Source organism: Netta rufina, assembly GCF_964035555.1.
Source record: "Netta rufina genome assembly, chromosome: 2".
Taxonomy (NCBI): domain Eukaryota; kingdom Metazoa; phylum Chordata; class Aves; order Anseriformes; family Anatidae; genus Netta; species Netta rufina.
In genome coordinates, this window is record NC_140124.1 from 133,775,751 (window position 1) to 133,789,371 (window position 13,621).

Consider the following 13,621-nt stretch of genomic DNA (forward strand, 5'->3'; position numbering starts at 1 on the left):
GCATTTTATTAATTGGCTTTTGAAAGAGATTTTATCTTTAATTTCTAATAATAGACACATAAGCATAAGTTCTTTTTACGATATCATGTTTGTACTGGTGAATGGAACCAGAAGAAAAAGATTAGTATTTTACTTGTACGGCAGTGTCACAATCTTACTGTGTATGAATGATGAGCAGCACATTAAAAAAGGGCTGGTTGTAGGAATTTTTGACATCTCTTTTCTTTACATAATGTAAATTTGAAAAGAAAAAAAAAAGTAGCTTTTAGCAATCACAAGAAATTATTATGTTTATAATCAAAAGTCTCAAGACTTAGTTGGTAAAAGCTTCTGATATCTAGAAACTAAAAACATAAAACAAACAACAGTGATTATACAATTAGGAAAATGACAGCTCCTGTGAATAGCCAAACTACATACTCAAATGCAGTTCTGTCCACTAAGCTATGGAAAGAAGCCTTTAAAAGTTATTCATTTTCCTGACTCTCTTAAAAAGAAAAACTGTAACACACATCTGTGACCTAGCAACAATATGGTTTGAAATACTTTCCAGATCACTGAACTGTGCAATACCTTTAAAAATGGGATGACAAAAGGTCGCAGTGGGAAGTTAGTAGCTTCTTGCAGTTTGGAATGAAATTCTTCAATTGTCAAAGTAGAATTCTGTTGAGAAAAAAAATCTTTCTTGGTGACAAAATAATGAAAACACTTAGCAAGAGAAACAGTAACCAAAACACTCTGAAATTGCTTAATAACTTGTTCTTGATACTGATAAGAGGATAAAGAAAAACATGCCACATTATTAAATTATTACCTTATTAAAATATTCAGAGGAAACCACCAGTATCTCAGACATTCAGCGCCTGTTGCTTAGAGTAGTTTAAGTTCTTGCTGAAGTTCTACTGCCTACATTATCCACCCTTTTAATGCAGACTGAAGTGAACGTGTCTCACTGCTTTCAGGTAGTGTTTTGTGAAGATATAAGTGGAGACCACCTGAGCCCTAGTACTAAACAGTGCTGCCAGTCTTTGCTCCAAATGAAGGCAATGGCAACTGCAGCTGCTCAGAACAGATGTAAATTAGAGCACTGCAACAGTATTTTCCTGGTATATGTAATTATTACTGAAGGAGATACATGGGAGACAACAATGTCTGGCAGCAAAAGGACTTTAATGGGAATAAAAAGAATTCTGGGCCAGATTCCCAACAGTTTGCCAATAAAACAGCAGCCCAACCTGACGGTTGTAGATAAGAAAAACCTGAAATTACCATTCAAACATATAATCACATAAAGATAATCTTATAAATAATGTGACTTAAGTATCAATACACTGTCAGGTCCCTCATCACTGGATTCAATGAATACTGAGAAAAGGTTTTCCACTGCGTAACCACAGTCCAAGCGTGTATTCAACTCTTTCTTTTAACCAGTATTCCGCTGCTATATATATAGGGGCACTCTCTTTTCCCCAGTGAACTAAATTAGGCAAGCCAAAACAGATTTAACTGTATTATATAATTCAAGCTGTGTCTATATCAGGGGTGCTGCCAGTATAGAGCAAAAACCCTTTTACATCATTATGGCATAATATTATACCGTTCTAGTCTGTACCCAGTTGAGAAAAGCTGCCACTTGTAGCCAAATAGTCAAGACATTTATGCTAGCTCTGGGGGCAAGAGCTGGCTCTTGGTATATACAAGTATGGTATATGCATATGTGACCCACTCTTGCGCATAATAAACATGTCAAGCATAAAGGACGGAAAGGAAGAGAAAAAGATAACAGTTATTATATCATTGTTTTTTGCTTACCACAAGTCCTAGCACAAGGGTACGCACTCTCTCCCCAATCTCTGGTGAAATGTCATTGCCAAACTGCTGTAAGGTTGTAAGAAATCTCTTCAGTTTGCTGAGTTGCCTAGCTCCACAAGCTGGTGGTAACTGCTGGTTAGCCAGAGAAGAGGAAGAGGAAGAGGATGGCCCATTGCTAAAGCCATTAGGAGGAGATGGAGCTCCATTTAATGCTGTTGGTGAATGGCTAGTGCCATTGGTTACTGAAAGAGAAAGAGACAGAAGATAAAATAGAGAGAGGGAGGCAGAGGGGGAGAAAGAGGACAGGGGGGAAAATCCATCAGCTTATATTTTCTGTGCTTGACCTTAAAATTAATTAAGTTGCACAATCAAAGACAATTAGCTTTTTGACAGAATGACATTGCAGTTTATATCTATATTACAGTATCTGCTACTGAACAGTGTATGGACTGGAAGTAACAGTAGCTGCCTGTCACACAGCCCCCCAGAGTGTTCCTGGACCTGAAAAGCATTATTTGATTATCAGCCTTTTGTCAGAGGATCTTAAAAAGAAAGAAATAGAGGAAGGGAAAAAAAAATACACAGAAAAGAGCACAAGCGCATATATGATTGAGAACAACAACAAAAAAAATTGCTCTTTGGGGTAGAAAAAATGTGCAGACATATTTCACGAAGCCTCAGTTTATCTCTGAATATTTTTACTCGTGTTTTGTACACACAACTGACAGCTGTGTTTATAAAACAGGACTTTCACGTTTTAACCTTACACCACCCAATGAGAAGGTTATTTTTTCCGATACAGATTTCTTAGCTGCTAACATATGGAGCACACTAAGTTGTTTGTGCAGGTACAAATGGTGCCACGCTTGCTGTGGCCTGAAGCCTTGAAGCTAGAGCACAAAGCTGGGCTTCAGGAGAAGACTTCTCAGAGACCAGAAGGAAATCACTCAGCTTTTCATTTGCCAACTCTATCTCTAAAAAGGATAGGAAGGCATTTCCCTCCTGTTGTAAGGTTGCTGTGAGAATAACTATCTGAAGCACTAAGAGTTCAAAATTTATGGCAACAAGATTCATGCAGACATACTGAAGACAACAACAGAGTTTTTGGCAGCTATTTTAGTTCAATTCTTATTCACACTCCAGAAGAGAGCACAGAATCAAACCAAGGACATCTTTTTCCACCCAGGTTACTTGAAACAGTAACAGTCAAACACTCTGTTGAAATTGCTTGAGTCTGACTAGCCAAACTGACAGTGAGTGGCAAGAAAAAGGATGGCTACCTACAAATGAGAAGCCACCAGTGCACTTCTAAGCGTAGGCACGCAGTGCAGAACTGTACCCAGCAGCAGCTTCTCTCAGCTGGCCATTGCCCTGTGCAAATTTGCTGGTTTCTGTTCAGGGAGCCACTCAACCCACCTTTTTGTTTTACCACTCATTTGTGCAATTTGCTGCTCTCCTCCAAAACACTAAGACCTGAATTTAGATCACTGTATCTCAAAAAACATCAAAAATCAGGAAGTACCTACAGCTAAAATGTGTAGTGCTAATAGCTTCCACTGCTTCCTATTTAAAAGCATGACAAACTAGCAACTTGAGCTTTCCGTGTTTGTTAATGACTAAACATCCCTTTTTTATTTGCAATTTCCTCCAACAGTCATTTTTAGATAGCAACTTCTTTTTGAGGGTGGACACCTATTACAAGATTTAAATGATCATCACAACCCTCATTTAAAGGAGTTTTTGTCCTCGTGACTGCAGTGCATTTCTGGAGGTAGTAGAGAAAATGGCCATCTGAATGGCTACCTGGTTTCTGCTGTTTTTTATCATAGATGTTGGTTGCCTACTCTAGTTGCATGGGCTAGGGAAAACAAGAAACAGAAAATGCAGAAATAGAAAAAAGCTGGTCTCTGTAAGTTAAGCAACAAGCCGTGCTCTCCATGCACTGCAGTAGAGTGAGATACCTGAGTAAACAAATACATGGTGATTGCAAGGAACTTGTATAGACAGAAGTTATCATACCATGAGCTCAGTAAATGAGGAGTGGGAAGAGTATGTCCTGCTCTAGCCTGACAAAACCCAGCTACTCTGTCACTGTTCCTGGGCTGTTCTAGGCAGAGGGTGATGGGGCTATGATCAAGAAAGCTGAGAACAGCCAAGTTCATTCCCTAGGACAGATGAAGAGGACAAAGGCAGGCAAAATTTCTCCCTCAACAAAACAGATAAAGAAATATTCCTCAAATGCAATTTCTCTAAAACAATTTTTATTTGCAATAGCCCATCCCCTACTAATGATTTTATCTCTTTCTTTACAATGTCTGAATTTGCCAACTGTCAAACACATCTATGTTGTTATGAAACATAACCACGTTATTAATAAAATAGAATTTAGCATTTACAATTTCAACAAACTAATATATCTTAAGAGTTTCTAATAGTCTAAAACAAAGCAAACAACAAGCATACTCTTGACCAGAAAACAAGTTTGCTCTTCTTAGCCTACAGGCATTCTCACTGTAGTAGTAATAAGTGTAACAGACATTCAAACAGAAGTGACTGTTTACTATATACAAACTGGAACTGCTAAGGCTAAACTCCAAAAGCTGACAGGGTAAAAGGCATTTAAAATTAGATCTTTTAATCTTTTTAACTTTAAAATTAGACTTTTAGTCTTCATTTAAATAGTGGGGGAAAAAAAGAGAGAGAGAAAAATGAGCAGCTATGGTTCACACGCCTTCCAATAATATGCAGAAATCTAATGAGTACACTGAGAACTGTAGAAAAGACTAAAGAAGAACATTGTCTATTCCTTTTATCATCGCCCAAGATCATCCTGAACCATGCTAAGTACATTAGACAGAAAAGCCTAATCTGCAAGAGCCCCATCCTGCAAAAAACTAAAAACAGTTTAACTTTAGAGCAGAGCAGTTCCTAGGATGATTCAGGTGCTGGAGTTAAGCAAAACAAGCAGATCTTGCAGGATCAGGGTCACTGGGTTAAATCTGAGTTTATGCAAAGAGCTGGCACAAATGCTCCTCACTGTTTAAGTTCAATGTAAATCCTCAGGACAGGGTTCACTGGGATAAGTGGTACAAAGGCTTCCAGCTGGCCTCCTGCATAGAGGTGAATTTTAAGTAAGGCATTTAACAGGCATTTAACAGGCAGCAAGGGGCTAAAAAATGTAGGCAAGACAAATAGAAGATGCTGCCTTCATTCTGTTTAGGCATATGTATTCTACTGTTCTAAAACTGTTTTATTTAAAATGTGAAATGTAAACACATTCTCATGTTTATACTATTACAAGGCATATAAAAGAGACCAAAAAATTTGCAGCTAAATCTTGGTAAGAGAAATGTGGATCATTTTGTGACTGTGAAAAGAATAGTCCAGACAACATGCCAGATTTAAATCTCAGTTACACTGATATGAATGCAGAATAATTCCACCAAGACTGGTAGAGTTTCCTGTGTATTTACATCAGCAAACTGAGACAGAGATCCAGCCGTGAGTGATTTAGAGAAGTGGTCACAGGCTAGAAATCTCAAGACAAAACAATAAAAAGGACCTTTTTTTTTTTCTTTTTAATCCATACTAATTAGAAATTTTGTAGCACTTAAATCCAAATTCTTCATTCAATCGCTAGTGGAATGAAGTATTTTCTTTATGAATAAACCCCACTTTAAATATATAAACAAACCACAAAGCCCTAAACAATAACTACCAAAGTTTATATTCAAAAGTGAACAGAATCCTTTAAACAAAACAAAAGAATGGCATACATACAAGACAAGAAGGAAGTTTCCCTTACTTCTCACATGACTGTTCTAAGCATAAATGACATAGAAAATTAGTTCTCACTGTTCTTTGACACTGCAGCCAAGCTATCAACAAAATTACCACAACTCTGAGCTGAATGTCTTAATAAATCAAGGATACATTAATCTGTTGTGATCTTAGTTGTGCTTAGTTACATATTGCAGTATAATCAAATGCTGCTGCAGCTCTGTCATACAAGTTTCCCTTCAAAACTTGGGTTGTTTACATACAGAAAGAAAGAATATGGAAGAAAAGGAAGAAAATAAGTTTAATTACACGTTGTGGGCGTGAATGAACTGGTTCTTGGAGCTCCTTGGGTAGTGGGAGGAGGTGGCATTGTTGGAGGCGTCAGCCTGGATTGTGTCTTCACATCCACAGGTGAGTCTGGCATTGTGGAATGCTTCTCAGTGCGATCTGTAACACACCACATGAACACACTATTTTATTTCCCCAAGCACATCCGCTCCAAAAAAAAGTTTAAAAGCTAACGCAGGAAGTGAGCCATTGCAGCATCTGCCGCAAAAGATTACACCTGATTATCTACTCCAGTGTGCTCTTTCAGACTTACATCATCTGAACCTTACTTAAGAAGGTGTAACACAGATGGTAAGACCTCATTTGTAGTAGTGCTGCATTATCTTTTGTTTTTATTTCCAGCATGTGCAGATGCTACCTCCCAAGCTCTCCTGGAGCTGCAATAATGCCACCTCCCTTCAACGTTAGCCAGGAGGAAAAAAAAATAGACAAAGAGACAGAAAGGTAATAAATCCCCTTACGACAACTCTTGCAGAACTTAAACCTGAAGCTCTTTAGTACAGGTAAGATATTGGGAAGGATACTGGTCAAAGCCAGCTCTTGTCATGTATCTTCTATATAACACCTGACACCCTCTCCATCGCTCATCTTTGTAGATAAGGAGAGATACTTATGTTAAATACTGCACGCCTCCTGGGTGACTTTACCACCCTGCCCTTGGATATTCTCACATTCACAAGAAAAATAAACACATGTCAAAATGGTAAGTCAATCTCCACACATTCATATTGATTTAAAAAAAAAAAAAAAAAATCAAATTTCTAAGTTTGCACCTCTACACAGTATGAACTTTAATGTTCAAAACTTGTAATATACTAAAAATAACAACAACAAATGCAAAAACCTAACAGTTGTCTTGCAAGTAAAGATCTAAAGATGCCAGATACTTGATACAGAAGCTACATAAATAGTTTCTTTATCCAAACATTTTTCTGGACACCTCTATGTTAACATTGATGTAAATAAATAATTAAATATTAATAGTGAAAAGCATTTAAACTGTTATGTTTCATTTATCATGAATGGGCAAAATGACATTTATCAACTGAAAGCAAAATTAAGACTTCCTTGCTCACACCAGCAGTTTAGTGAGCCATCTTGAGTAAAGGTGAAGTTTAGCTTTTAATAGGCATGAGTTAAAGTCTGACATCCCTTCTTCCAGGGTCAGGATTATTTGTTTTATGCACTGTCCTATACAAGTCTTCATGAGCTCCATTAAACCATCTTGCAAAACAAATAAATGTCACTGCTAGTGAGTTAGTAGATTAATCTGTGATTTCAATTCAAGACAATAGTGAAGTCAGTAATGTTCTCTGACAGTAACTCTGTCACTCAACTTTGGGAAGGTATTCTTTGTTCTAACATTATACAAACTTCACAAAAATAAATAAATAAATAAATAAATAAATAAACATATATCTAAAGTTTTCCCTGCAAGACACCAAGAGAAATGAAATGCTGTGCACATGTTTTATGAATGAACGTTGTGTTTTGAAGAGCCTCAAAGCACTTAATTATTAGAGCATTTAGTTATCAGGAGAACGAGAAGGAAAAAAGAAGTAAAAGTTAACAACACATGATAGATACCAATCTTCAGTTGCTTGAAACCAAGGAAGTATGATACAGACATGCAGCGTGTGAAGTGCTACACACTTTTGGGAATGACGAACAATTAAACACCCCAAAAATGCTATGAGGGGAATACAGATACAGTAGTAAAGGACCTGCAGTTTTGATCTAAGGTTAGTAAACCTCAGTAGTATAGGGAACAGTATCCAAAATGCTGGCTTAAATATTAAGGCTTCTACACAGGCAGGTGAGGTTTGATTCACAAATCAAGCAACAGTAAATTATTACATGCTGGAAAACAAAAGTTTTAAAAAACACTCTATACAAAATTTCCTTTCCATATCGCTATACTCAAGCAGTTAAATCTATATCTTCAACAAGCCATTCATTTAATATAAAGAACTATGAAAACTAGTCTTGAAATGTTAATTGCTTCCTTAATAGCTGAATTCATCTTGCACTCACCTCAACCAACCTCAGCAACAAGGGAATAAATAGCTTTCAGCTCATGTTGCAACAGAGGGAAAGAGGCACAGCAGTGAGCCCGAGCCCTCCTAAATAAAGGAAAATATTTCTGCCATGCCAAGAAAGGAGAGAGAAAGGGAGGCTTGCCAGAGCTGGTGGGGAGATAACAGTGGGAACTGCTGGTCCATCTGGTTTTCATTCTGCTAACACTCACGCTGAACTGTTAAGGAAGGCAGTCCAGGTACACAGATTTGAAGCATGTGGGAGCACAGACACAGGCAGGGAGGAGATGGAGGTGGGTGGAAGAAAGAGTGAGAGAAATCGAACTCCGCTCGCAGTCTGCTGCTCACACTGAGCAGGCACAGGCTGCATCCTCCAATTCAGCTGTTGATACCTAAAAGTGAGCCTGGTATCGCAACCAACCGCGACTCTCCTGCTCCCCAACTTCGCTGCACACCAGAGCTCAGGTCTACTCAGACTGGAGGGGGAAGGCTTTTCCGACAAGCTGGCAATATTTGGTTACTTAAATGGAATGCTGTAGTGGGAAATAGTGTGTGGGCTCAGCCCTCTACTTGCAGATTGTCGTTCAGCTGCTCTCTGACTGGTTTTTATTCCCTTGAACAGTGTCTGCCACCCGACCTGCAGGTCGCTGAAATTAGCCACAGACCCCTGTATTTTTCATATAAATCTGTTGACATTAGGCTTGATTGTTCCTAATTACCTTTCTGTGGTTGGAGGAGGGGAACAAACTCTACAGGCCACTGACTTTTGACTAGCCCCCCTTTGCAAAGCCCTAACACACACACTGCTACTGTACAATGGTAGACAGATTTATCTCTGGTTGTCTGTAACACCACCTTCTATAAGGAGATACAAGGCTGCTTCCAAGTACACCTCCAAACACTTCCAATCAAGGTACCAGCTTATCTTTGTTGGTGCAGAGGGAGAGGGGGAGGTCTTTTGAAGAACTACAATACAAAATGCAAAGCTCTTCCACGTGCTCTGAAGTCACCACTCTAAGGCACAGCCCAGGAAAACAGCTTGATCCATTGCAGTCTTTCACTTCCTACCCTTCCGCCCTCTTCACTAGCAGAGCTCCTGCAGGAGCCTTTATGCTGGTATTTATCTGCTACCTACCTTCACAGCAGAGTCATAGAATCACAGAAGGGTTTGGTTGGAAGGGACCTTAAAGCCCACCCAGTTCCAGCCCCCTGCCGTGGGCAGGGACACCTCCCACCAGACCAGGCTGCCCAGGGCCTCCTCCAGTGCACCCTTGAATACTTCCAGGTATGGGGCATCCACAGCTTCTCTGGGCAGCCTGTGCCAGTACCTCACCACCCTCCGAGTGAAGGATTTCCTCCTAACCTCTAATTTATATCTCCCTTCTTTAGAGTTCTGAACTTCTCAGGGCACTATGGGACCAGGAGGATATGTACATTGCTGCTCTTCTACTCCACCACCCAGTTTGGAGGCCTTACCAGCTTCATTTGGAGTGGTGACAGAGCTTAAAGCAGAACTGTGGCTGACAAAGCATTCCCAGCCCCTACGACCTGAACTTGTGAAGCTGGTAATGTCTGATACATAGCCTAGAACCCCAGTTTCATTACAAATCATTACAATTTTAATTAAAAAAAAATATATATATATATACATATATACTCTAATTGTTGAAAAATAGGAGTATACATGTATACCTTGAGCTTTGCTTGAAATGTGGACAAATTTGAAAGAGAACCATCTCTTAAAATGACTTAATTTCTTGAATTCCAAACATGTTTATGCTTTTGTGACAAAGTGAACTCCCCATTTGCAAAGCTGCTTTTGCCATTTCTAAAGTTTGCTGGTTTGGGGGTGGTTTGTTGCTTTTCTTTTTTTACTTTTTGTTTTGGTTGTTGGTGCTCTTGGAATCTGGCATTTCAAATAATCCTGAATTAGCAGGGACATGACAGAAAGGGGACATGACAGAAAGTTTCATACATGCAGAATCTCATATCGCCCCTTTCAGAGCACAGGCTGCATATATAGAGGGAATAACTTGTTTCAGATGCAAAGACTTCTTCCATAGAAACCCTCTAAGCAGTGACAGAGCTGGACTCCTTAGCACAGTTCTGATCAAATGGGGCTGAAACCAAAGGTACTCCAAACCAAAGGGAAAAGGAGACATCTGCATTTCATTCTTCACTATTCTCTGCAATCAATTCAGGATGGAGATAGATGGTGAAATAATGGGCTAGTCCTAATCCATATACACAACCCTCTGGTGCAGTGAGAGACTTAGAATAAATTCAGAAAATATGTTTCAAGTATGCAGAGATCAATTGCATTTGCTTTGGATTATATTGAGGGGAAAAAAAAAAAAAGAAAAAAAAAACAGATTTTGAAATATACATTCTTGAATCTCTTTTACAGCAAAGAGTGAAGAACTGTGATTTTACCACAGAAGTATTTTGCTTCGTTTAAAATTAAATAATGTTGTAAAACCAACTTTAAATTATGATATTTCTTTTGCGGATTTCTTGGTTCATGAAACTGTGCTGTTCTTGTCATTCATTCAGGTTTTATGGCAGGAGTTATTTTTATCGCTATTATTTAGCTGTTAGGTGAGCACCGATATTTACCATAAGCCCAGCCAATTTCTGAAGGCAAACGTGGAAGAGACAAAGTAAAATGTGCAAAAGCAGGGCAAAAAGAGATGTGCATGTATTCAAACTGATTTCCTTTACTTCCTGTATCCTAAATGATTTAGTCCATTTTTAAAACAAGGCGGTCTTTCATATATGGCAACATTTCAGCTCGCGTGGCATGCTTCCAAGTCTAACGCATCAAGGAAAGCTGATGTATGGAACAAAATATGGAATATATAAATACTTTACTGATACCATTTCAATAGCCAATTCAATGTCAAGCATTTCTAGGAGTGGTGTGTTTTCAATTTCCTTTTTTAAATGAAAAAAAGTATGGTATAATATGCTGTGGCATTTATTTTACTTTTAGTTAGTGCAAATAGTTCCAGATGTATATTCAGGCATGAAAGATTCTTAAAAGAAGCTCTATATTGATTGTACAGTACTTACTACTTCTGTGCCAACACATTAAAAATAAAAATAAAAAAATGCCAAATTAGAAGAGCCCGTTGCCTTTTTTCCTTTAAATTCACAGAAGGTACAAACCCTGCATATGACACAGGATTAGAACCTGCCCCTGTCACTCAAATTATGTAAATTGAGACATAAATCTGTGGCATTAAAGACCGAGGATGGTTACCTAGATGACATTGGACTAATTCTGATCATTTTGAGAGTGACAGCATGGAATTTGCAAGCCAATAACTAAAGACTGTGAGTCCAAGTAGCAATGAACCTGACAGACCCATCAGTCCACCAAAGATGAACAATTACATAGCTCTTCCATCCATAATGTTATCACTCTATGGTCAGCAAAGAACCTTCCCTCCTCTAGATTTTCACTTGAAGTCAGTAACTGAGGCACACAGTGTGCCCAGCACGAGAAGGCAATGTTCGTGGCCTCGCACCTCACAGTCCTGCCACTGCCTACAGCAGGACAATGAAATGAGGATTGGGGAATAATGCATCAGGTCGTGTTTACTGAGAATTCTATTGAAATGTATTGGCCTTGGCTGAAAAGGTCTTGTTTGCTATAAGCATGGTATTAGACAAATATATATGGTATAGCCTACCTACAGCCCATGCACCTGGGAAAACCTGGAAGTCCTACAATGAAGCCATAAAACACAACACTTGGACAACATCGCAACAAGTCAAGCACACTTCAGACTTGTTTGAAACTGGATCAGCCTTTACTCCATTCGTCACTTAGGCTTTCTGACTTTTCTGTAATGAATAAACAAAAACCTTAACACAAAGGATGTTCTTGTGCATACAGCTGCCCTCAAACAGGTATAATATGGATGAAACTTCCTATCAGCATCACATGCATTCATGGAATCTGCCTAGAAACAAAACATCTCCTGATTTTTCTGGTGGAGAGCTTTTCCTCCCTGCACAATTCCCAAAACAGCAGCATCAGTAAGCAGCTCAGACAGTCAGACTCCATCTTCTGTCACAAAACATCACGCCTACAAGCTTTACCCCTAAGGAATGTTGATGTGAATGAGGTGAATGATGGAAGCGAAGTCCACAGGCAAGACTTCAAGAAGACATAACGTTTCACTGCTGCTTTTACACTACTGGTATGAAACTCATATGATGACCCTTTTGCAAGAGCAGTCTCACAACTTTTGCTACAGTCTTATCTTAGTTATTCTCCACTCAGATAGTTGAACTTTTCATATCACCAGTTATTATTGAAAATAAATTAAAGCTTATGCAGTTTATCCATTTCTTCTCATTTAACATGCAGAATTGAGGAGAAATTCTGCATCCTGGGAGTTCACTAAAGTTATCTCAGGCTAAGTTATCAGAGCTTTCTTCAGATGTGCTTAAAAAAAAAAAAAAAAGCAATGAGAATAATGCAATCTCCACTCTGTCTGTCAAAACCTGAAAGGAATTATTTTTTTTTTTGTGATCCCGTGCCATAGTTCAAGCAGCAAGAGTTTATAGATCACGAAAACTAGGTGAATGATGGACTATGCTTTGCATCCTGTTCTTCATCTGTAATGGTAACTTGACTGGCCTTACTGTCATGACAACCAACCCAAAAAAGCAGAAGCACTCTTGTTAGTTTCAGATCTCTAGGGTGGGTTGCCATCCAAAAAAAACGTGTTCCAGAGTCATGGCTTAGCAACTGAGGTCAGATAATTGCATGAGTTCAATGTCAGAGTTGAGACAAAAATATTATGGCTTGGCTTTGCTTGGACATATTATTTTCTCCTGAAAGAAACAAACTTGGCTTACCATATAATCTCATTTAAGAAAAAAAAGTATTTGGTTTTCCTTTCAGTCAACAATCTGACATGTTTTGACAGTTTCAAAACTAACATAAATTCACTTTTAGTTATTTAAGAATTAAAAACTGAATCATATCAGAATTGCACTTTTTTTAAACACCTCTTTTACCCTTCTGCCTTCCCTGGCTTTACCATATAAAATTGCTTGAACTTAAAAAGCAATGTAGGGAAGAAGAATACATTCTAAATGTAGATCAACTACCACCATAACAATTTATGAAATACTTTAGTAAGAACAGACAAGCAAAATAAAGGCCAAAGTGTGGCAGCAGCCCTATATTTCCAGTACACCACAGAAAGCCTTGTCATAGCTGAGGGCCTGCTATCCCTCAGCCTGTACTTAAGACAAAAACAATGAAGATTTATTTTAAATACCACACCAAAAGTCATAAAAATGCTTATAAATATAGGTATGTATAATTAATGCAATTAATTAGGATTTCCATAATCATTATCAAAATACTATATTTGTAACTCCTGTTTCCTGGATCTGTTCTGCTTTATTCTGTTGACAAGCTACCAAACTAGGAACTGTTGTTTCGAGAAATTTTCTTTTAGTTAACAAAAACAATTTCAAAACCAGACCACTGAATGTTGAGATCCGAATGAAATGAAGAAGAGGTGTACACCACCTCCTGGCAAGCAAAATGAAGAACAAAAATAATAGTCAGAAAGAACAGTCAGAACAACCATTGGCCAAATCCACTCCCTGGCCTCTCC

General features: G+C 38.4%; 1 protein-coding gene across 2 annotated transcripts in view; it reads right to left on the reverse strand.

Moving 5' to 3' along the window:
• Window positions 1-13,621, reverse strand: part of RUNX1T1 (RUNX1 partner transcriptional co-repressor 1) — a gene marked incomplete at its 5' end in the record, with an annotated part of 111,482 nt that overhangs the window by 43,719 nt on the left and 54,142 nt on the right. For both annotated transcript variants that reach the window (XM_084282890.1, XM_084282889.1), the window contains 3 exons: window positions 574-663; window positions 1,813-2,054; window positions 5,902-6,039. In XM_084282890.1, the coding sequence (XP_084139016.1) occupies window positions 574-663; window positions 1,813-2,054; window positions 5,902-6,039 (470 nt within the window). The remainder of the gene's footprint in view (window positions 1-573; window positions 664-1,812; window positions 2,055-5,901; window positions 6,040-13,621) is intronic.